At 44.1% G+C, this 24,349-nt stretch overlaps 1 protein-coding gene across 1 annotated transcript in view; it reads left to right on the forward strand.

The window, feature by feature from the left end:
• The window catches only part of PGM5 (phosphoglucomutase 5), a 193,138-nt gene that overhangs the window by 155,602 nt on the left and 13,187 nt on the right, over positions 1–24,349 (forward strand). The window contains exon 10 of the mRNA XM_081238180.1: positions 546–680. Within this exon, the coding sequence (XP_081094306.1) occupies positions 546–680 (135 nt within the window). The remainder of the gene's footprint in view (positions 1–545; positions 681–24,349) is intronic.

Below are 24,349 nucleotides of genomic sequence, written 5' to 3' on the forward strand. Positions count from 1 at the left end.
ATAGGGATTGCATTAACTCTGTAGATTGCTTTGGGTAGTATAGTCATTTGCACAATGTTGATTCTTCCAATCCAAGAGCTCAGTATATATCTCCATCTGTTTGTATCATCTTTCATTTCTTTCATCAGTGTCTTAGAGTTTTCTGCATACAGGTCTTTTGTCTCCTTATGTAGGTTTATTCCTAGGTATTACCCCAGGGACATTTATTAAATATCACCCCATCCTTGTTACCTTTACCGCTTTCTGATTTCCACATCACCAGACCAAGGGAACTTGAGCATCTATTCATAGTTTTGCTCCTAACCCTCCCCCAACATGAACCAGAAGGCAACAGAAATAGAATAGAGACAAATAGATAACCTTAAGTAGCTTCTAGGTTTACCTCACTGTCCTGTTTGGTGAGTGTAGAGAGCCAATTATAAATTGTCACAATGCCGAGCATCTTTGGATGATAAGAATACGCTAATCTCCAAGGTCGGTATTCGTCATTTTTAGCTGTGTATTCATTTGTTCACTGATCCATCCTTTGATATTCTTGCTCTTAGGGCCTGAGGATCATTTTCTCAGATGCATCTCGGCTCATCTTCCGGCTCAGTTCCTCCAGTGGTGTACGGGCCACCATCAGACTGTATGCAGAAAGCTATGAGAGGGATCCCAGTGGTCATGATCAGGAGCCCCAGGTACCTGAACGGAGCTGTGCTCTCAGCACTGTGTGTCTTACTGCCCCTGGAAAACTTGAGGAGCTTTAGTGGGGGTGATTTTACTTTCTAGAGAGGTGTATTGATAGCTCCAGCTATCAAGGACAAACTGTGAGTGACTCTAAGCAGATTTAACTCATTTATTGCAGTGTTTGAAACAGAAAAATTGCTCTCAAGCATCTGTGAGTTTAGACCAGCATTTCCGAAGCCACTTGCCTCTCTTGACTGTTCTGCAGTTTGTTGATTGTGGTAACCTCAAGAGAGGCACCTTGTATAGACCAGTTAAGGAAATTCTGAGTTAGAGTCAAGCGGGTCAAACTCTTCAGAGCCTTGTCTATACTTATGTAAATGATGGGTTCCCAAGTGTTCTGAAAACTCTGGGTTGGACCATGTCCGTGAGGTGCCACTATAGATGCTACCCTGGGCTTCCTCTCTGAGGTTGCTGCATGGCCCACTGTGAGAGGAGGGGCCATGGCTGGTCTGAATTTAAAGTGAAGGGAGGACACTGACACAGCTGGGCTGGCCTGTGTGTGGCAGAGCCCCCTTAACTTGTCAGCACAGGGCTAATTAAAAACTCACTTAGAAAAGCAACAGCACAACCATATCCTCACCCCCGTATTTGTTAAAGCTCCAGGCAACATTATTTAATACCAGAAAGTACCCATTATAATGTTGAGCACTTCCATCTACACTGCTAGCTGCCCCTCCCTGCCTTGGTCTCTAGTTCAGCCTGGGTTTTGAAGCAGAGTCCTTGAGGAAATGGTTCCTTGAGATGAAACCATTGGTTCCATCTGCAATGCTTCTTTTGTGGAGAAGTAGAGAAGCAAAGAAAAACTCACTGCTTCTCAGTGTAGAGTTGCCCAGAATTTTCAGGTATAATTTGCCAAAGTTGCACCATGGATGGAATAAGATACCAGGGAGGGTTATCTTTCTTTGTAAGTAATTTAGTGGTTTTTGTTTTTGTTTTTAATGGTATCTTTCTTTGGAGGGTCTCAAAGAACTTGATGAAAATGGTACCATAGAACCTTACACCTGACTCTGTAACCAGTGGATCTATCTGGAGTAAAATTACCCCAGATGGGGAAGGAGAGGCCTGGAAGGCCTCTGTTGTCAGGGTCACTGTAAGTGTGAAGGGCCAGAGCACGAAGCCAGCATCGAGACTTTGGCCTTTTCCTTCTCAGGATCCCAGGCTCTCCATGCAGGGATGTGCCACGCTCTGTGAACATAATTTGTTACTGAGTACATTTCACCCAAGATAGTACCAAATCATGCAAGAATTAGAGGCTAACACTGTCTTTCCATATAAAACTCTTCTACACCTCATGTTGGGAAGTGAGATTAAAGCAAGAGCCTGAAAGTCCAGAGCTACATACAGGGTGAGGAATGATATTCCTGGCCTCACCAACTCTGACTCACTCTGATTCAAGGCTATTTTTTCTTCAACATTCCTTTCCCTATTTGCATGGGGTAAGTGGTTATGACGTTTGCTTATTTTTATTTACCTTTGCACTAACTGCAGAAGTATGATGTCCAGGCCATTAGACACATGTAAAAATACCCTATACACATGTGAGTCTCTCTCTGAGGTGGTCCCCAAAGGCCAAGTGATACCACTTTTTTTTAAGGTTTACTTTGAAGTTGAAAACCACCACAGGTCTGCTGCTAGAAGGTTGTGTAGTAAGTATATACTTCAAAAGAATCATAAGTAATGCTGGTTATAGTCGCCATTGCTGTGTATTTCCCATCCTGTTGGTTTAAAAAGTTTGCCACTTTGAATGGTTGGGAAATCCCTTCATTGATAGGGCTCTTCTTCTGATTGCTGATATTCCTTTCTTTTGTAATCCTAAGTGAGGGTTTTGCCGGACCTAGCTAGGTGGGCCTCAGAATATTTAGCTTATGATCTAGCTAAAAATTTTATATTAAAATAGAACTCCTTGTTCAAAGACCAGACATCATTAACTCATCATCTTAAGCCGTACTGTGTAATATATTTCAGTCAAGATATAATTTAGAGTAAGATTTTAAAAGGCACCTAAACCCCTAAGGAAAAGGAAGCAGCATCTCTCAGCAGGCCCACCTGTCTCAATTACTGCTGAACTGTCCCTAGGCATCTAAGTTTAACCACTGGGGGGCCTCCTTCCAGCACTGCTTTCCGGGACCACCTGCTTCTGCCTTCCAAGAGCTCTGGAAGGGAAAGCCTGTGGTTAACTGTTAACAGAGATCAAAGATAAGGCCTTCTGCTCAAGCTGCTAATATTATTATTGGTCCAGGGCCTAGCAGGGCAACACCAGCTTGTGGTGCTTTCTTAGCTACAGAGACCTCTTCCACCTTTTTATTATTATTATTATTTTATTTATATTTTTTTGTGGTACGCGGGCCTCCCACTGCTGTGGCCTCTGCCATTGCGGAGCACAGGCTCCAGATGCGCAGGCTCAGCGGCCATGGCTCACGGGCCCAGCCACTCCGTGGCATGTGGGATCTTCCCGGACCAGGGCACGAACCTGTGTCCCCTGCATCGGCAGGTGGACTCTCAACCACTGCGCCACCAGGGAAGCCCTTTTTATTATTTTTTAAAATTAATTAATTAACTTATATTTGTCTGTGTTGGGTCTTCGTTGCTGTGCGCGGGCTTTCTCTAGTTGCTGCGAGCGGGGGCTACTCTTTGTTGCGGTGCACGGGCTTCTCACTGCGGTGGCTTCTCTTGTTGTGGAGCGTGGGCTGTAGGCATGCCGGCTCAGTGGTTGTGGCTCACTGGCTCTAGAGCACAGGCTCAGTAGTTGTGGCGCACGGGCTTAGTTGCTCTGCGGCATGTGGCATCTTCCCGGACCAGGGCTCGAACCCGTGTCCCCTGCATTGGCAGATGGATTCTTAACCACTGCGCCACCAGGGAAGTCCCTCTTCCACTTTTTTAGCTTGTTCTGACTTAGAGTCCAGAAAGCAGAGAACAGATCCCACCCCCCCACACACACACTCCCACTTGCACTCAGAAGCCCATAAAAGTACCTCTCTGGTCTGTAGAGATTCCATTGATAATCTTATTCTAATTCAACAGGTATTTTTGGATGTTTTACCCACCCTAACAAGTTATTTAACAAGAAGACTCCCTTATTATTGTTATTTAACAAGAGTTCCCTTTAACTAGCTTATCAGCATCTGGCTCTTCTACTTTGCACATGGATAGTTTCTTTTCCAGACATTTTAGACACATGAACAGAACATGTTTTAAACATTTATACCGTGGTTGCCTTGTGGAAGTATTCATAGCTATCCTAGTGATGCAACTAGGAAAACTTGTGATACAATCTATATGCACATAAGTCTTTACTCCTGAGTGTAGATTTTCCACTTGGGTCCTTTTGTCTAACAGTGATTATGCTATTTGCCTTAAGCTGATGTAAAATAATTTCTTATCTACATCAGAAAATATTTTTTTAAAAATTCTATTCATGTGCACCTAAGAATTGGTGGTGAGGGGAGGAAGGGGGTGGGGAGGGCTCTGATGAGATGCAGAGGTGCTTGCCTTGCCCTCACCCTGTGTCCTTGGTAAATTAGGAAGGAAAGCTTCCAAGGCCTATTTCTGGGAGATTACAGAGTTTTCAAAATACAAGATTACTTTAATTTTACTGGCAATCAGTAGGCCTTCAATGAGCCCTCACACCAGCTGGGAATAATTTGAAAAAGGGATGAGCCAAAAGAATTTAAATTCACAGGTAACCAGAAACAGTCCAGTTATTTCCATTTTCTTTCCCACCAAGCTTATTAGCAGGACTGCTAAATTCACTTTTTCTTCACCTTCTTTCCTTGTCCCTTTGAGCCTGAGGGTGGAATAGCTAATAAACAATAAACGATCCAAAAGGAAAAGGAAGGAGAAGTTTTGCTAAGGCCAGGGGTAATCACAGGCTGATAATCAGTTCCCAGCTAATCAGCAGTTGGCTTTGGAACTTTAAGAGCTCCACCCCATCCAGCCCCTGGAAGGAGACTGATTTTCTCTAACCCTCCTTACAAATTGAGGGAATTTATGTATGTATTTCTGATAAGCTGTACATAGAACACCTTAAAAACTAATATCTAAGCACCAGAAGTCTCTCTACACTGGATTCATCTGTCAAACCAAAGGCCATCTGGTGTTTTGTCCTAGCTGTTCTTATTTTGACTTTATAATCCAGAAATATAAAGCCCAGAGCCCTTTTGTACTACGCTGGGAGAACATATAATTTATCTTCTAAACCACGATACTTCTGAGAGTGACAGGGGGCACCGATCCCAGCTCAACAGATGGTTACTCTAGCTACACACCTTCTTGCTCTCTGAGATATGCACACCTCTTTGGAGATGGGTTTCTAAGAGCATCAGCAGTATAAACCCAGTAGTACAGAGAGAGCAGGCCAAGAAGGGAAGAGTTAGATCAGTGGTTCTAACCCAGACTGCACGTCAGAACCATTTGGGGGCCTTGGTGAGGATAACACGCCTGGGCCCACTCTCAGAGATTGACTTTAGTTATTCTGCCTGGACCTATAGTTTTAAAAAGCTATCCAGGTGATTCTAATTAGACGAGTGCCTCTCAGACTTTAAGGTGTATATGAATCACCTGGAGATCTTATCAAGATGAAGATTCTGACTCAGCTTTGGGGAAGACTGGAGAGTCTGCATTTCTAACAAGCCCCAAGGCATATCGTGCTGCTGGTCCAGGGGCCACGCTTTGAACAGCAAAGAGTTAGATGAACTGTGAAGCCCTAAAAACAGGGCCTTGAAAAAAAAATTTTAAGGGGGAAATTTTATTTTTATTTAACTATGTTTTCCATTTTCAGAATTAAACTTTTTTTAAAAGTTAAAGTATATTTGATCGACCTTGAAATCTTTAAAATGGTAGAAGGGGCAACACCTGTTTTTAGTGCCCTTGCAGGCATGGGCTTCTGTCCTCTAGACTTCCCGGTTGCCCACTGGACTCCATGTGAATGTCTTCTAGGGCTCTCCCACTTGACGCCTGCCAGCGCTCTGCTCCCCTCCCCCACCAAACCCTGCTTCTTTCAGTGTCTTCTTCATCTCAGTAAATGGCAGTTTCATCCTTCCAGTAGGTTCAGCCAGAAATCTAAGATTCATCCTTGACTCCTTTCTTTCTCTCCTACCCCACATCCAAGAGCAAATCCTATCAACTTGACCTTCAAAACACAACCAGAGTCTGACCCCGTCTTACCATCCCTACCATTGCTACCCTGGGCCAAACTGCTGTCCTCTCTAGATGATTGCAGTGCCCTCCTCACTGGCCTCCTTCCTTCCACTCTTGCCCACTCCCTTGCCCACACCCTAGTCTCAGCACAACAACCAGAAGACTTTTTTTTTTTTTTGCCATATGTGGGCCTCTCACTGTTGTGGCCTCTCCCGTCGCGAAGCACAGGCTCCGGACGCGCAGGCTCAGGGGCCATGGCTCAGGGGCCCAGCTGCTCCACGGAATGTGGGATCTTTCCGGACCGGGGCACGAACCCGCGTCCCCTGTATCAGCAGGTGGACTCCCAACAACTGCGCCACCAGGGAAGCCCCAGAAGACTTTTTAAAAAAACATGTTAGATCACCTCATGACTCTAAAATCCTCCAGTGGCTCCCCAGCTCACTCAGAGAAGAGCCGAAACCCTTACTGTGGTCTCAAACACAACTGGAAATGGCCCCTTTTCTCCCTCTGACTTCATCTCCTACCTCTCATCCTGTTTCTCTCTCCACTCCAGCCATTGTTTGGTGAACATGCCAAGGATACTCTGCCTCATGGCACTTAACAGTGGCTGTTCCCTCTGCCTGGAATGCTTTTCCCTCTGATATCTGCATGGCCTTCCCCCTCACTTCTCAATGAGGGTTACCCTGGCCACTCTACGTAAAATAGCCCTCATACCCGAGTGCGACTTAGCTCCCTTGCCCTGCTTTACTTTTCTCCATAGTACATAGTCCCGTCACATATATATTTACTTGTTTCTTTGTTTTATTGTCTGTCTCCACCCAGTAGAATAAAACACCAGGAGGCCAGTGCTTGGTTTTTTTTCACTGTACCCCTAATGCACAGAATACCACCTGGCATACAGTAAATGTCCAGTACAATTTTGCCAAATGAACAAAATACAAACAGTCCCCGATTTATCATGGTTCAACTTGATTTTTCTACTTTTTGATGGTGCGAAAGTAATAAGCATTCAGTAGAAACCGTACTTCTAATTTTGATCTTTTCCTGGGCTAGCGATACGTGGTCCCGTACTCTCTGGTCATGCTGGGCAGCAGCACTGAGCCACAGCTCCCAGTCAGCCACACAATCTCAAAAGAAAACAACCAATGGATACACTTAAAACCACTCTGTATCCCTACAACCGTTCTGATTTTCACTTCAGTACAGTATTCAATAAATTACATGAGCCATTCAACACTTTATTATAAAATAGTCTTTGTGTTAGATGAATTTGCCCCACTGTAAGCTAATGTAAGTGTTCTGAGCACGTTTAAGGTAGGCTAGGCTAAGCTAAGGTGTTCCGTATGTTAGGTGTGTTAAATGCACTTCTGACTTATGGTATTTTCAGCTTAAGATGGGTTTATCAGGAGGTTACCCATCGTAAATCAAGGAACATCTGTATTCAGTGTTAATTACTTTGGAATATCTCACACTGATTATATCACACTGGAAACTGTACTCAGTATGAACCTTGGTGCTACCATCAGGTTTTCTTCTGTGATTGAGGGTTTGAATAAAACCAGTTGTCATTTTTAAGGTCTACAATGTGCCAGGCACCATTCTACATATTTGGTTGGCCAAAAGGGCAAAACATTGTATGGAAAAACCTGGACACACTTTTTGGCCAACCCAGTATTTTAGATGTATCCATTATTTTATTAATGGTTCCAGTGGCCCCCAGAGTAGAATTACTGTCCCGCTTTTGCAAGTGAGTAAACTGAGTCAGGGAACATTCAGCCCCACGGATCCGGTAAGGTCTGGACTGGAGATTCATACTAGGTCTTAATAAAACCTATGTTTTCCATGGTAACGCTTGAGGTCCTGAGGAGGTCCCGAGGAGAGAGAATTTCTTCTTACCTGTGCTTGAAGCCAAGGCTGCACCTGGAGCCTCGGTTCAGTGTTACTTATTGAGAGACTTTTTTCTCTCACCAACAACCAATTCTCTGATTCTTAGACACCAACTGGGTGTCCAACAATTCAATTCAGTTGAGACTAACTATGCTGAGTTAGCCCAGACCCACAGGTTAAGGGCTCAGTCTCACAAGATTGCCCCCACTTCAGACACTAGCTGCAAATGGGCACCCAGGCTCCCCACATTACCGCCCATTTGACTATAAATTCAGGGGTTCCCATGATTCCCCCCTTAGGCTTGATAATTTGCTAGAGTGACTCACAGAACCCAGAAAAGCACTTTACTTACTATCAGTGATTTTTTTTTTTTTGCGGTACACGGGCCTTTCACTGTTGTGGCCTCTCCCGTTGCGGAGCACAGGCTCTGGACGCACAGGCTCAGCGGCCATGGCTCACGGGCCTAGCCGCTCTGCGGCATGTGGGATCTTCCCAGACCGGGGCACAAACCCGCGTCCCCTGAATCGGCAGGCAGACTCTCAACCACTGCGCCACCAGGGAAGCCCTACTCTCAGTGATTTTTTATAAAGGATGCAACTTCATTTTTCTCCTCAGAGTTTAGTCTGTATTGCTGTAGTTTGGAGGTATGGGGGAGGGTGGAGTGATGTAGAGAGAGTTGAGAAGAGCAGCACGTGGTTAAAGGGTTGGGATGTAAACTCTATGGCCAAGTTGAAGAGCTGGCTCATTTTGCTTGAAAGAGAGGCGTGACCTGGAGGTCTTCAGGAATTTAAAGAATAATGTGATGCAGAGAAAGATGACCAGCTGTTCTCCATAACTGATGAATATGTAATTTGAGGAAATAAATTCAAGCTGAACTGGAAGTGATTCAGATTGCCTGTTAGAACAATTTCCCAACTTAAGATGGCTGGTTTGTGCTTTTCTAGAAGTCTCCATGACCACAAAGATTCAAATAATTTTTAAATATGGGCAAGGGTGGAAGAGATAGAGAAAGATAACATTTCAACGTATGCTTCAGCCTAAAAATTTTGGTTCTGTGATTATTACTTTAAAAAAAAATAAAGAAAATTTTGCTGAGGTGGGTTAGATTTCCCCCTAGTGGACTAGAAAGGAATTTAGTACAACTGTTTTCACAAATCAGAGTCACCTGGAGCTGAATTAAAATTGAGAAAGAAGCAAACATGTATGGGATTTCTTTATTTCTACTCATTTAGGTGAATTGCCCCTTAAAAAAAAAAAAAAAGACAGGGCGGGCTTCCCTGGTGGTGCAGTGGTTGAGAATCCGCCTGCCAATGCAGGGGTCACGGGTTCGTGCCCCGGTCCAGGAAGATCCCACATGCTGCGGAGCGGCTAGGCCCATAAGCCATGGCCGTTGAGCCTGCGCATCCGGAGCCTGTGCTCCGCAATGGGAGAGGCCACAACAGTGAGAGGCCCGCGTATCGCAAAAAAAAAAAAAAAAGACAGGGCAAACAGTCCTTATTTTTCTCACTTGGATATTGAAATCTGGACTCACGCTCTGCTGTTACTGTGGATTGTTTTCCCTGGAACTGAGGACCTTTCCTGGGATGGTCATCAGATGGTGTGTGATAAACTCCCTTGGGCTGGGAATTTGGCAGATGTTTTGAAGGGGCTAGTGACTGTCGCAGTCCAGGGCTGTTTAGGGTTTTGATGACAATGGGCCTTTCCCTCGGCCTCTGCTGGGATCACAACTCCCTTTAAGGTACTGAGTGTGTGCTGGCTTCGGGCAGAGGCTCACCCTGTCCACCCACACTGTGGACATTCTAGGACTTGTGGGAAAGCGTGTGCCTTGATGACAGCTGGCTGTCACTCACGTCAATCCCACAAATAGGGCCCATCTCAAATCCTCCTTCTTTTGCAGTATATGCAAAAAAGACCCTTGCTCCAAATCTTGTCAGACTGTCTTGATATTGCTAATTTATCCCAAGAACTTAGTGGTCTTAAGAAGTAGAACAGCTAAAAGTCATGCCTTGATCCTGGCTCTGGGTCAATTTTGAATTAAGGTTTACAGACCCAGAGCTCTGAAAAAAAAATTATATTTCCTCTTCCCACGTCCCCGTGTGTCATTCAAAATAAAACCAAAATCAGCTTTAAACATAAAGGTAAGGGGCTTCCCTGGTGGCGCAATGGTTGACAGTCCGCCTGCCGATGCAGGGGATACGGGTTCGTGCCCCGGTCCGGGAAGATCCCACATGCCGTGGAGCGGCTGGGCCTGTGAGCCATGGCCGCTGAGCCTGCGCGTCCGGAGCCTGTGCTCCGCAATGGGAGAGGCCACAACAGTGAGAGGCCTGCGTACCGCAAAAAAAATAAATAAATAATGGTAAGGAAATCTAACAAAACTTAGGTATTTTTTTTCCTTACAAGGCTATTTATTTTGGTGCTTCTGCTTTATTGTGCCCAAAGCACATACTTAACCAGCTATTGGTTAACCTAGAGTCTTGCTGGATCTTGTTTACTCAGCCTGAAAAGGGAGCATGAATGAATTTGCCTTGGTCACACAAGTACAGAGGGTCACTGGCCATAACTCCTCTCGCCAGATGAATGGGCTTGACAAGCTGTGGCCAGCACAATCTGGCTTTCCCAGCATCCTCTTTGTTCCAGCCCAGACGCACAGCACAACCAAGTTTCCATGCCTTTCAGCAGAAAGCTACTGAAGGCTCATAGACTGGCGGTGATTCAGGCTTTCTTTGAATCAGTGCCCTTCTTTGGTGGATAGTAAATCCTTTGCTTTACTCGTAAGTTAAGAGTGTACCTTGGCAAATAAACACTGATGGTGAATCTTGAGATTGTCTGTGACATTCAGAAGAAGGCCCAGGACGAGACCATGCACTGAAGCAGCCTGAGGAGGAGGAGGCATTGCCTGGCTTCCCCACCACGGTCACGCTTTTTTCCCATGATGAACGCAGGATCTGTGCAGTTGAGGTGAGGAATGTGGCTGTTTTTAGCTCTCCTATCTGCTCTTGGCTGATTTTAAGTGTGATGCCCTAATCCCCAAAAGAGAAACCCTATTCAAGATGCAGGTGGGGGAGTTCCGCATCCTTTGTTTTTGCTTCCCAGGAAAGTTGGGAGGTATGACACAAACTTCCGGAGAGCGGCACATCAATAGCGGAATGCTTCAGCCTTAGGCAGGAGGGAAAACAGCGAAAGGTTCCTGAAACTCTTGTTTTACTGTTTTTTGTTGTTTGTTTTTTAGTGGAGGAGCAGGTGGTTGGTTGCTTGGTTTCATTTCCGAGCACCTTTGTTGGTAGAAGTCATCATGTAAGGCATTGTTTGGTAGGTATTTGAAACAGGGGCACGGGAGGTAGATGAGGCTATGAGTGTTTTATTGGGTTTTTTTTTGCGGAACGCGGGCCTCTCACTGTTGTGGCCTCTCCGGTTGTGGAGCACAGGCTCCGGACGCGCAGGCTCAGCGGCCATGGCTCACGGGTCCAGCCGCTCCGCGGCATGTGGGATCCTCCCGGACCGGGGCACGAACCCGTGTCCCCTGCATTGGCAGGCGGACTCTCAACCACTGCGCCACCAGGGAAGCCCTATAAGAGTGTTTTAAAATGTAGGTTTTATCATTATTTGGGTATGGTGAGGCCAGTAGGTGAGGAGAGGATTGTCATTGAAAAGGTAGCTTGTTACTCACCATTCCCAAGAGGTGGGACAAGTCACTCCATGCAGTGCCATGTGGGGAGGAACCAGGGTTGGTTATGAGGCAGAAGGAATAGGGGGAAATGTAGCTAAGAGCTTTTATTATGGTTTCCGTGGAAAGGAAGAAGGGAGGCAGGGTTCGCAGGTTTAGGATTAGCTAGTTTGAATAATTTCAGCAGGCTCTGGGGCATAGGGGCTTCTTGTGTTCCTAGTTGTCGGGTACCTGGCCCTGGGGTGATTAGGGCAGGTGGATAGTGGTCTGAGTGTGAGAGCCCAACAAAGCAGGTGGTTGGGGAGTGAGCTCTGGATTCATTGCTCTAATTATAAAAGGGGGGGGGCTCCCAGGGGAGCTCTCTGCTCTCTCTAGAAATTAGCTAATCCTGAAGGAGCGGTCCCTTCCGGTGTCAGCAAGGTCCCAAATGTCAAAGCATCAGAATGGAAGACATGCTTCATACAAAGAGGAAGAAAACACAGTGACTTTTTCAGGTGAATAAAACTGTGGGGGCACCAAGATTTTGCTTTTTTCATATACCGTTAAGGCCACGTGGCCCACATTGAAAGGCTGGGCTTTGGAACCCTACATCCTTGGTCTTGAGCCCTGGGTCTGCCATTTTCCAGTTCTGTAATCTTGGGCAACTTAATTTCTGTAAACTTCAGTTACTTTATCAGTCACATGAGGATAAAAATACTTATTTCATAGGATTATTGTGATGATTACATGAAATAATTCATTTAAAGTGTTTTGGACAATGCCTGGTACATAAAAAATGCTCACTAAGTGTTTGTTGTCGTTAATAATCTCGTTCTTGCCATTATTTTTATTAATAGCAATGTAGACCAGAGTTTTGATCATGTGAGGATCAAAAAGTCCCAGACTAACTAGCAATTTGTTTTATAATGGAATTAACCTGTCTTGTCTTTTCATCTTCCATTAAATTCTCTGAGGGCCAACTGGATCTATGGGAGATATCCCAAGAGAACTGGCAGCTTTTAAAGATGTTGGTCTTATAAGAGGGTGCCGGGGCCCTGTGACACAATGTTTTAGTTACATAATACTGTATTGAAAGGTTCAAAAATGAATTTGAAATTCTCTTCCTGTCTCTGCATTCTCCTTTCCTTTTCTCACTCCTCCCGTTATTTAAAATTCTTACATCCATGGAGCTAGTGGAACAAATTTGCTGCCCTCCTGGCTTGAAGCAAGAGGTACTGAGTTGGGGTTGTTCAGTAATTCTGTTTTATCCAAGATAATGTGCCATTGGTTGGTTGTTCCCAACTCATTTGCCAGAGAAAAAGTATTTAAAGACTAGGGTAGGTGTGAGATAAAGAGAGGATTTCTCGAGTCTCTGTTGCTTGTTATGAGGCATGTGCTTGCTGGCTTCAAAGCATTAAATGCAAAAAATTAGTCCCATGAGTTGGGAGATTGGGATTGACATATACTATTTTATATTATATCTAAAATAGATAACTAATAAGGACCTACTGTATAGCACAGGGAACTCTACTCCATACTCTGTAATGGCCTATATGGGGAAAGAATATAAGAAAGAGCAGATATATGTATTGATATAGTATAACTGATTCACTTTGCTGTACACCTGAAACTAACACAACATTGTAAATCATCTATACTCCAATAAAAATTTTTAAAAAATTAGTCCCATGGAGTAGGTGTTAGCAAGCTTTTTCTGTAAAAGCCAGATAGTAAATACTTTAAGTTTTGCTCGCTGTATTAGTTTGCTAGGGCTGATGTAACAGTCCGACAGACTGGCTGCTTCGACAACAGAAATGTATTGTCTCACAGTTCTGGAGACTAGAAGTTCAAGATCAAGGTGTTGGCAGAGTTGCTTCCTTCCCTCACCTCAGAGCTGTGAGGGAAGGATGTGTTCCAGGCCTCTCTCCTTGGTTTGTAAATAGCTGTCTTCTCCCTCTGTCTCTTTATATCATCTTCCCTCTGTGTCCAAATATCCCCCCTAGTAAGCAGACCAGGCATATTGGAGTAGCGCCCACCCTCATGACCTCACTTTAACTAGATTGCCTCTGTCAAGACCTTATCTCCAAAGGTCACATTCTGAGGTACTGGGGATTAGGACTGGAACAGCTGAATGTGGGAGAGAGGGACACGAGTCAACCCATAACACTAGTCACATTGTCTGTGTTGCAACTTCTCAACTGCCACTGTAGCACAAAAGCAGCCACAGACAATACATAAATGAATAAGTAAATTTATTTATGGGTATTAAACTTTGAATTTCATATAACTTTCACATGTCACAAAATATTCTTCTGATTTTTTTTTCAATGATTTAAAAACGTAAAGGTAAGTCTTAGTTCACAGGCTATCCAAAAACCAGGTGGTAGACCAGACTTAGCCCGAGGATTCTAGTTTGCTGACCCTGGCCTTTTTGAACATTATGGACAATTTCTGATTATATTCAGGGAAGCATGCATCCAAATGAGTTTGGCTCAACAATACATTTTGTAAAAGGTACAATTACATTCGTATTCACATGTGTGTTTATATAGAGAGTTGAATTTTAACGTTTTCAAAACAAGTATCAAATATCCCTGGAAATCTCCAAAATTGGCCTTCTGAGGTTGAATCCCCAGCATATGATGGCAAGAAAACCTGAAAGGAAAATGTCTTCAAGCGTGGTTGTTTCATGAAATCGAATTCCTTTTTCAGGTGTTTGGTTTCTTTCTTATAGGAAGGATTCCTTCTTTTTTCTATTTAAAGCAGTTGCTTACAAATGATTTTCAGATGAGCAGCACTAGAACTATGTTGGAAGACAAAGGAGAACTATTCAGGAGGAACTAGTGGATAAATGGTATGAAAAAAGAAAGGTATGAGAGAGAGTCCTGGACAGTACTTAGAATGCATGGGCAGCAAGTGTGGGCCATTTCTACTTGTGCAAAGCCAGGAGTGCCCTGACATTGTGTTCCGGTGTGAATGGGGCTCCCAGGAGTGGCTAACAAGGCATGATTGCATTTCAGATGCTTTCTCAGTGACCCTCAAACCCACCGCCCACAGAAGCCCCACATCCCTTAGGAAGCCAAGTCTATTGTTGCCTTTTGTTCTTGGTTTGCTTTTAGTTACAGCCTCAGGTATTACAATGAGGATGGGCAGTATGGTATTCAACAAAAGCTAAGATACTTTGATATCTGACTAAGATTTTCCAGCTGTACATTATGTACTGTCTTTAACCACCTGGGCATTTGTCTACTGGTGAATCCAATTGCTGACCCCGACTTACATCAACATAGGGTATTTCATTTTGATACAGCTCAGAATTTGCAGTCCTGATGAATTCACCGTCCATGTAATGAATACGATTCACTAAGCAGTTTAAAAGCAGATATAGGGGCTTCCCTGGTGGCGCAGTGGTTGAGAGTCCGCCTGCCAATGCAGGGGACACGGGTTCGTGTCCCGGTCCGGGAAGATCCCACATGCCGTGGAGCGGCTAGGCCCGTGAGCCATGGCCGCTGAGCCTGCGCGTCCGGAGCCTGTGCTCCACAACGGGAGAGGCCACAACAGTTGAGAGGCCTGCGTACCGCAAAAAAAAAAAAAAAAAAAAAAAAAAAGCAGATATAATTTATACCGTTTCTATTAGTACTTGAAACTCTTGCTACCCAAAGAGTAGTCCTTGGTTCAGTAACATCAGCATCACCTGGTTGCTTCTGAGACGCAGAATCTCAGGCCCCACCCCAGACCTGCCAAATCAGATTTTGCATTTTGAGAAGCTCCCCAGGGGATCTGTGTCCACCTTCAAGTCCGAGCGTTCCTGCTCTGCTAACCTTCAGCATCCTTATTTCCACCTCTGTTTGGCAGGATTGACTTTCCCTCCAGACCAGATAAATCCCTCTAAAGCCAAACCACTAGGAGGCATTTGTAAGGGTAACTGGCCTCTGCTATTCTCTCCTCCTGGAAAATTACAAAAAGTGCAGAAAATAACCCAGACAAATGTCCCAGGACCTTTGAAGACCTGTTTCCACTTCTCAGAAACTTCACAAAGCAAGAAATAAGAAAATCAGTTTTCCTTTGCATCACCATAGAAACCCTACCTCAGTATCAACTCCGTAGTGTTAGACTGTGTTTTCTTCACACAATTACACTAGTCAAACTGAGAGATTCAAAATAACCTGGGCATGAAGAACGTTCTGATTTGATTTTACAGAGATAGGAAGCCTTGCCAAAATTGTGGGTAGGCAGTCTAGCACTACTTCGATTAAAAGGCCAACAACATACTTCGAGGACTTAAGGGCAATATGGCAGCCGCGTCACAGAGGCAAAGTCCACAGAAGAACATATTCTTTTGTCAAAAGTGGAAGAAACGTTCAGTCACTGCACTCGTAAAATGTATATTCACCGCCCATAAATTCCAGGCGCAGTCTTTATCTCGCAGGGAAGACTGTGCGTAGAGGGCTCGCTGCTGTCACCCTAGAGCCTGGCGCTGAGGACTCCGCTGCACTGGCCCTGCTCAGACAGCCTCACAGCACAAGTTCTCTTTCTTCTGTTGCTTCTGCCCTCTTTCTCCCTGTGGTGGTCCTTGCTCACTTACTGCTTTAGACACAGACACACCCTGAAGGAATGTGTTCTGAGTGTAGGCATGTCTGTTCCATCTGTTTTCAGCTTTGTCTTGTCCACCTGCCATCTGACTGTGTTCCCTCTGGCTAGATAGAGGGGCCCCCCGTGTACACAAACAGAAAAGGAAGGGATTTCCTGAGGCCCAGAGCATCTGACTGATACAGAGAGATCTTAGTTCTGACCAGAGTGACTTTGGGTGTCTTTCATTCAAAGAGCTGAGAACACTGGTGATATTCTTAATCTTTTTTTATCTGATCTTCCATCAGAAAAGATCATATGAACTTCATTTTATGGACAAGGAAGCACAAGGCAGAGGAGTTGTTGTCTGTCTATCAAAGGTCAACATGCTGGGGCTAGAATGCTGGTCTACTCACTTCCGCCCCCTGCGGTCCTAGCAAGCCAGGCTTCCTGCTTCAAGAATAACAACAACAACAACAACAATAATATATTCATTAGCTTGTGTTATATGTGTATTGGGTTAGGGTAGAATGCTAAGTGTTTTGTGTGAGTTATATCTGATTCTCACCACAGTCCAGTGGGATACATACTCATCCGTTCTTGTTATGCAAATGATAAAACTTTGGCCCTGAGGATTTGAATAACCTACTATTTCTAAATGATATGAACCTAGGCTCTGGCCCCAGAGCCCATGGTCTTAGCTAGGGTGCTGTGCTATGTGGTATCAAAAAATATAGGGTGGGCTTCCCTGGTGGTGCAGTGGTTGGGAGTCCGCCTGCCAATGCAGGGGACACGGGTTCGTGCCCCGGTCCGGGAAGATCCCACGTGCTGCAGAGCAGCTGGGCCCGTGAGCCATGGCCGCTGAGCCTGCGCGTCCTGAGCCTGTACTCCGCAACGGGAGAGGCCACAACAGTGAGAGACCTGCGTACCACACACACAAAAAATAATAATAAATAAATAAATAAATAAATAATATAGGGATGTGCACCCAGCTATGAAAAAATAGAGTAATCAGGGTGCCCGTCTTCAGTCTGGTGTATCACTGATGCTCCCAACCCATCCTCTACGAGTATTCTCAGATGCAACCCCTGAGCCCCACAATTCCAGAGCAGTGGGAAGTCTAGTTTCTCCTTTAGACTTCCTACCCCTGTTTATGTCCTCAAATCCTTTCCAAAGAACTAGTCCTCTCTTAGAAGGCTGTACCTTCTAGAGGCTAGAGAATGCCACAATGTTACCTGTGACCAGTTACATCAAGTGGGCTGGGGGTTGGCAGTTATGGGACATGCAAAGAGACTGTTAACTTTTCCCCTGGAGAAGTAGTATCACCACCCCAGGGTGGGCTCCCCAATGGTGGGCCTGAAAGGAAATGGTGGGCTAGGCCACTGAAGATCCCCCTAGGCCTCGGTGGTTTCTCAAGGTGGGAGAGGAAAAGATCCCATATTCTCAGAACTGCGCTCAGCCAGGAGTTCTCCCTGCCAAAGTGGACCTAGAGTCTCCTCATCTCTCTCTGTGGCTTCCTTTGCACGCTGCTTTGCCAGCCTCAAGACTGCCCCTGGGAGGCTGTGTCGAGAGGAGACAGTTCCTGGATTACAGTCCTGTGTCTTAGTCACGGTCAGCCCAGTCCATGTGGAGAATCTGAATCTCAGAGACTGCGGGTTGGGGACGACCTCAGCCCCTTCATTCCCCAAAACTGTTCTGGGCTCCTCATGCAAATCTGCCGGCCCTCACTCACAGTTTTCAAGCCCCTCACAGTGAGACTGCCTATTTCAGAAAAAGAAAACATGTAAATTAGAATGTCCTAGATTGCTGGATATAGAACTATCCAGGTAAGGTGTATCCTCATTATACTGAAATCATCTAATTGCTTCTGTTTCATTATTGCTTATTCAGTGATAGCCAATTCAGATGCCTGTCGAGACAGGCAGCAAATTCTAGACTGGGGCTAGTTTAAGACCACAGAGCACAGTGGGAACTCTGGTGACACTCAGCTCTCTCCAGTTATTGCCTTGTTAGTCTGTGAGCCCAGGGTTGCCAGATCCCCCGAATTTTCAGAAATCTAGATTTCATATGAAATTTAATATTGGCAGGAAAATGATTACCAGAACAAAAGCAAAACCCTGTCTGTGTGAAGGACTTCTAGTATGAGTGGGCTAGATGATTCAAACTAACCTTCCTTCTGAAAAGAGAAAAGCTGAAAGAAATCTATAAAAGTATCTTTGGAAAAGCATCAATGACCAATGACCTAATAAGATAGCAACATGAGTAGGAAGGAGGTGTGGGCTCAGGGAAACGAGCCAGAGCTCTTTCTATCCCGGGGCATCTGCCTACCCAGGTGAAGGGCTAAGAAGAGCTGCTTTTGGCAAATTACACAAAGTGTAGGTGACAGGCATCAGGTCCAATGCAGAACCTGGTCTATTTCCACCTGCCTCTGCCACCCAAAGGACGAACCAAAGGAGGCTAAGAGGCAGACCTGTGCTGCACATTCCTGTGGCTGAAGGAAAAAGAGTTAGAGCTAAGAACTCACCAAAGGCAGAGATCTTGGTACAGTAACCCCTGTTCTAGACTGTAAATTTGAAGGGAATCATTCCAAAGGTAGACTACAGACTGTAATCAAGGGGTTATAAAGCCACGGCTCTGAACTACTAGTGCCCTCAGGCATCTCACAGGAGGCAATGAAGGACGCTAGCAATATCCTAGGTCTCAAGTTATTTCTATAATAATTCTTTCAAACAAAATGGCCAGCAAACAGTAAAAGGTTACAAAGCACCTGAAGAGACAAAGCAGTGTGCACCAGAATCAATAGACAATATAGAATAGAGGGTAAGACACGTGGAGGATACATTGAGGTCTAGCATAATTTAATTGGAGTCTCAAAAGGAGAGGAGAGAGACTGGCGTATAGGTAAAACTTGAAAAGATAATAGCTGAGGATTTCCCAGAACCAATGAAGGAAAGCAATCCACTGGTGCTAGAAGCCTGAGCAGAGTAAATAAAAATAAATTCACATCTAGACACATCAGACTAAAACTACAGAAGATCAAAGACAAGTTGTTTGACTGACAACTAATTGTTCAACAGCAACATTGAAAATCAGAAGACTGAAATAAAATAACTGACAGTCTAGAAACGATCTTTCTCAAATGAAAGGAAAATGAAGACGTTTTTAGACAGACAAAAACTGAAGAGAATGGGCTATCAGCAGCCCCATACAGAAAGAAATTCTCCAAGATATTCTTCGGTTAGGAGGAAAATTATCCCCCATGAACCTCAGAGATGCGTCAAGGAATAAAAAGGAAAGAAAAATTAAAAATAGGGGTTGGTTTATGTGAACATTAGCTGTATAAAACATTAATAGTAATGTCTTATGATGCTGAAAATTTTTATCATATTAATATTATAAAGAACTAAAATATACAACCATAATAGCTCTAAGAACTGTGAGAGTAATCATACTTAAGATATACTAAGATCCTTGCATATTTTGGAAGAAAGTAAATTTATGGATCATTATTAGACTTTGATAGGTCAAGGATTCATGTTAACTCTTTGACCAAACAAGTTGGTCAAATAAAAAGCATATAAGATGGTAGATTTAAACACAAATGTATTTGTTATTACTTTAAATATAGATGAACTAAGTGCTCCAGGGAAAAGACAAAGTTTGGATTTTTTTAAAAAGACAAATATAAGCTCATTATAAGAGACACATTTTATATAAAAATACAGAAGATTTGAAAGTTAAAAAAATGGAAAAATATATACAAATAACAATAAAAAAATCTGACTCTGTTAGTTTCAGATAAAGGTCAAAAGTATTGCTTAATATAAAGAGGGACTCTTCAAAATGATCAAAACTTTAACTCCCCCCAGGAAGACCTAATAATTTTAAATTTATAAAGCAAAAAATTGATAAAACTATAAGAAGAAATAGAGAAACTGACAATAGCCCTGGAATATTTTAACAGCCCTCTCAGGAATTATTAGAACGAGGAAATAGAAAAATGAATAAGGCTGTAGAATATTTGAACAACATTGTTAACATGCCTTATTTAATGGACTTACATAGATACTACAGCAAACAATATCAACATATAAATTGTTTTCATGACACAGGGAACATGTATAAAAATTCACTATAAAAATTAACTATGTATAAAAATTAGGCAATGAAACAATGCAGAGTATTATCACAAGGGCAATTAAGTTAGAAAGTATCAATAATAACAAAATGAACGGGAATAAAGACACAGACCTACTTGAGAATGGACTTGAGGATATGGGGAGGGGGAAGGGTAAGCTGTGACAAAGCGAAAGAGAGGCATGGACATATATACACTACCAAACGTAAGGTAGATAGATAGTGGGAAGCAGCCGCAGAGCACAGGGAGATCAGCTCGGTGCTTTGTGACCGCCTGGAGGGGTGGGATGGGGAGGGTGGGAGGGAGGGAGATGCATGAGGGAAGGGATGTGGGAACAGATGTATATGTATGACTGATTCACTTTGTTATAAAGCAGAAACTAATAAAAAAATAATAATAATAATAACAAAATGGATACAGAAAAGCATTTGATAAAATGCTTTCCTAAATCATCTATTCATGATAAAAACTCTGCAGAGGGCTTCCCTGGTGGCGCAGTGCTTGAGAGTCCGCCTGCCGATGCAGGGGACACAGGTTCGTGCCCTGGTCCGGGAAGATCCCACATGCCGCGGAGCGGCTGGGCCCGTGAGCCATGGCCACCGAGCCTGCGTGTCCGGAGCCTGTGCTCCGCAACGGGAGAGGCCACAACAGTGAGAGGCCTGCGTACCGCAAAAAAAAAAAAAACCCTCTGCAGATAGAAATCAAAAGGAAGTCCTTTAATCTCATAAAGAACATTGCTAAAGAAAAATCTTGGACATGGGCTATATGTGCTGACAGTATGTCATGCTAACTAGGGAAAAAATTTGATGAGTTCATGTAGAACTCAAATGCTTAAGGGCCTCAGAAGTACAAGCATCAGCTTTACATGTAATTCAAGTATGTAACTTTTATGCACTTCCCTGTGATTGCTGCATTTCACAGTTCTTAAAAAGGTCGTTTTCAAATAGCGTACCTGAAACAGAGAAACCTTTTACAGTAAAGGCATGAAGACAAATATTTTAAATATTCAGAAAATGGAAAATTTTCCCTCAGTAGAAGGGCAGTCTAGGGTAGTGAGATACAGCCCAGCTTTGCCGTTAAAATCATGGCACCAGCTGGGTTCAGAGCTCAGCTCTGCCACTTACCAGCTGTGTGTCTTTGAGCAAGTGATGTAATGCCTCTGAGCCTCAGTTTTCTCATCTGTAAAATGGGGATAATACTACCTACCTCACACGATAGATATATCTGTTATTGATTACATAAAATATAACCATCTATTATAAAGATTAACTCAACGCATGAATTTGGAATAGTGCTTGGCACATGGTACATATTCAGTGTCAGCTATTAAAAACTGCTGAAGCAGAATTAAAACTTCAGAACCCGAGGCACAAACTATAGATGAGAGCAAGGAAAGGAATTTCCTTTTCCCAAGACTTTTGCAAGCCAGTAAATCAATTCTCTGTCTTCTTGTGTAGCCAATTCTATTGCCTGTGACCTAAACCCAGCCAGGAAACATAACATCTTCTGGCTTCCAAGACTGCTTAGGCAAGAGCAGGAATTATCTGATGTTCATATGTGCAAGCTGCATATTTATCAGGGTGAGGCCTCCTGGCAGCCTTCAGTGACAGAGTCACAAGTGCAGGGCTGGGGATGCTGTTGAGGGCCATGCTGTATCTCATTTCATGTTTGTCACCCTGTGGAGCAGGAACAATTATTAGCATCCCAATTTCAAAATTGATGCGTAGTAAAATACAGTGATGCACAGAGAGATTAAGAACCTTACCTAGTGAGTGCTGGAGATGGAATTAAGCCCAAGCCTAGTGGATCCATGCATTCAACCAACATACTATAAGTTCTCTCACTGTACTTAAGCCTTAACTTCTTTCCCCACCTCATGAATGGTCAAGCAATTTATCAGCCTAAAGTTCTGTTGAGACGGCTCACCTTTCACTCTGGTTGCCTATTGTTACTTCACAAATCACCTTAACCCTTGTTGACACCCTATGACAATGATTTCTGCCCGCTCATGGACCCTGTAGGCTAGGAATTTGGACGTGGCACAGTGGGATAGCTTGCCTCTGCTCCCTGATGTCTGGGGTCTCTGATGGGAGAACTAGAAAAACTGGGAGTGACTCAAATGGCTGGGAGCTGGAGTCTTCTGGAGGCCTCTTTACCTTTTTGGCCTCGAGATAGTAAGTCTTCTTGCATATAATATTGCTGAGGGCAATATGGGGAAGCTGCCGGGCTTCGTGAGCCAGGATCACGAGTCACAGAACAGCACTTCTGTCAAACTGCATTGGTTGAATAAGGCTGCCAAGTTTCAAGGGAAGAGGGACTAGACCCACTTCTTAATGGAAAGAATCCCAAAGAATTTGCAGCCATGTTTGAAAACTATTACATCATTCTTATCCTTTTAATTGGCTAAAGAGTATCCAATATAATAAAGATGGCCTAGTGCCTAAAGGCAAATAATAGTTCAGCAGTATAGAGTTTCCAAGACATATTCTCTTTCTTCACACCTTCTGATTTGGAAAATGTTTGTTTTGTTTTGTTTTTTTTTTTTTTTTTTTTTTTTGCGGTACGCGGGCCTCTCACTGTTGTGGCCTCTCCTGTTGTGGAGCACAGGCTCCGGACACGCAGGCTCAGCGGCCATGGCTTATGGGCCCAGCTGCTCTGCGGCATGTGGGATCTTCCCGGACCGGGGCACGAACCCGTATCCCCTGCATCGTCAAGCGGAATCTCAACCACTGCCCCACCAGGGAAGCCCTGGAAAATGTTTTTGAAATGGCATTTCCCACTTCGTTTTAGTGAATAATATTTTCATTAGTCCAGATGGGCTAGACCAGTGCCATGGTAACCAACAACCCCAAAATCTCACTGGCTTAAAACCACCACTGAAAATAAGGTTTACTTCTAATTCCTATTATATATTCACCACAGCTTGGCTGGGTGCTTGCCTCTGTGTTCTTACCCCAGGGTCCAAGTGTACAGAACAGGTGTCTAGAACAATCTCTGTGTTAGGGAGGGAGAAATTGTCCTCTGCCCTCTAGGTTCTTCTGGCTTGTCTAACTGACGTGAGACAGATTAACAGGAGAAAATCAAACAGAATTTTAATAACATGTCTACAATTGGGGAGACCCAGAAAAACTGAGTAACTCGCCCAAATGGCTGAAACCTTCACCTTAAAATACCATCTTCAGCTAAAGATAAAAGAAGATGTTGTAAGGGCTTGGGACTTCAAAAAGGAGGAAGGCAGTTGACCCGGAGATGGAAAAGCAAATGTTTGGTAAATAAATGTTTTCTGGGCTGTGCAGAAACAATGGGACTTAGAGTGGATGCATCTCTAGGCCCTGTTCTCCCCTGACACCAAGCCCATATTCTTTGCAGATGTCTCTGGTGAAAGTTCTATTCTGGGAACAGGCCCTCTATCTAATTTATTTTTTAGGCAGTTAGGGGGAAGGTCAAAATTTCGTCCTGAGTCTTTTGGGCCTTCATTGTTTTCAGCTCAAAATAACCTACGTGCTAAAGAGACACTTTGGAGTGGCAGATTTGCTCCCCAGCAGCTGGTTACCGTAAGGAGAGGAAGAGCTTTGGCTGAAAGTGACCACATCTCCTCTGCTCTTAACCCACTGCCTGGAAATTGTCAAAGGGCCCTGCCTGACCATGAGAAGGCCTGGAAGCTCAGCCTTCTGTGGCAGGGAGGAGAGAAACACTAGGTATCGTTGTGTGTGGCACTGATGACACCACAGTGATCCAGTAACGCCACGAAAGAAAGGAAGCTTAAATGTATTATTCGGAATAGTCTTTCTGAGCCTAGACCTATGAGGGCTTTGGAACCCAATATTTGTAACTGGCCTTTTGGAAGTGTGGAAAGGTAAGTTAGTTTGGATGAATATAAACAGTGTGCAAATGTGTTCAATTTCTGTTAAATGAACCAAATTCAAAAGTCCAGTGGAGGGGGCTTCCCTGGTGGTGCAGCAGTTGAGAATCTGCAAGCTAATGCAGGGGACACGGGTTCGAGCCCTGGTCTGGGAAGATCCCACATGCCGCGGAGCAACTAGGCCCATGAGCTACAACTACTGAGCCTGCGCATCTGGAGCCTGTGTTCCGCAACAAGAGAGGCCACAGTAGTGAGAGGCCCATGCACCGCAATGAAGAGTGGCCCCCGCTTGCCACAACTAGAGAAAGCCCTCGCACAGAAATGAAGACCCAACACAGCCATAAATAAATAAATTAATTAGTAAACTCCTACCCCCAACGTCTAA

This window comes from Mesoplodon bidens, assembly GCF_964165515.1.
Source record: "Mesoplodon bidens genome assembly, chromosome: 6".
Classification (NCBI taxonomy): domain Eukaryota; kingdom Metazoa; phylum Chordata; class Mammalia; order Artiodactyla; family Ziphiidae; genus Mesoplodon; species Mesoplodon bidens.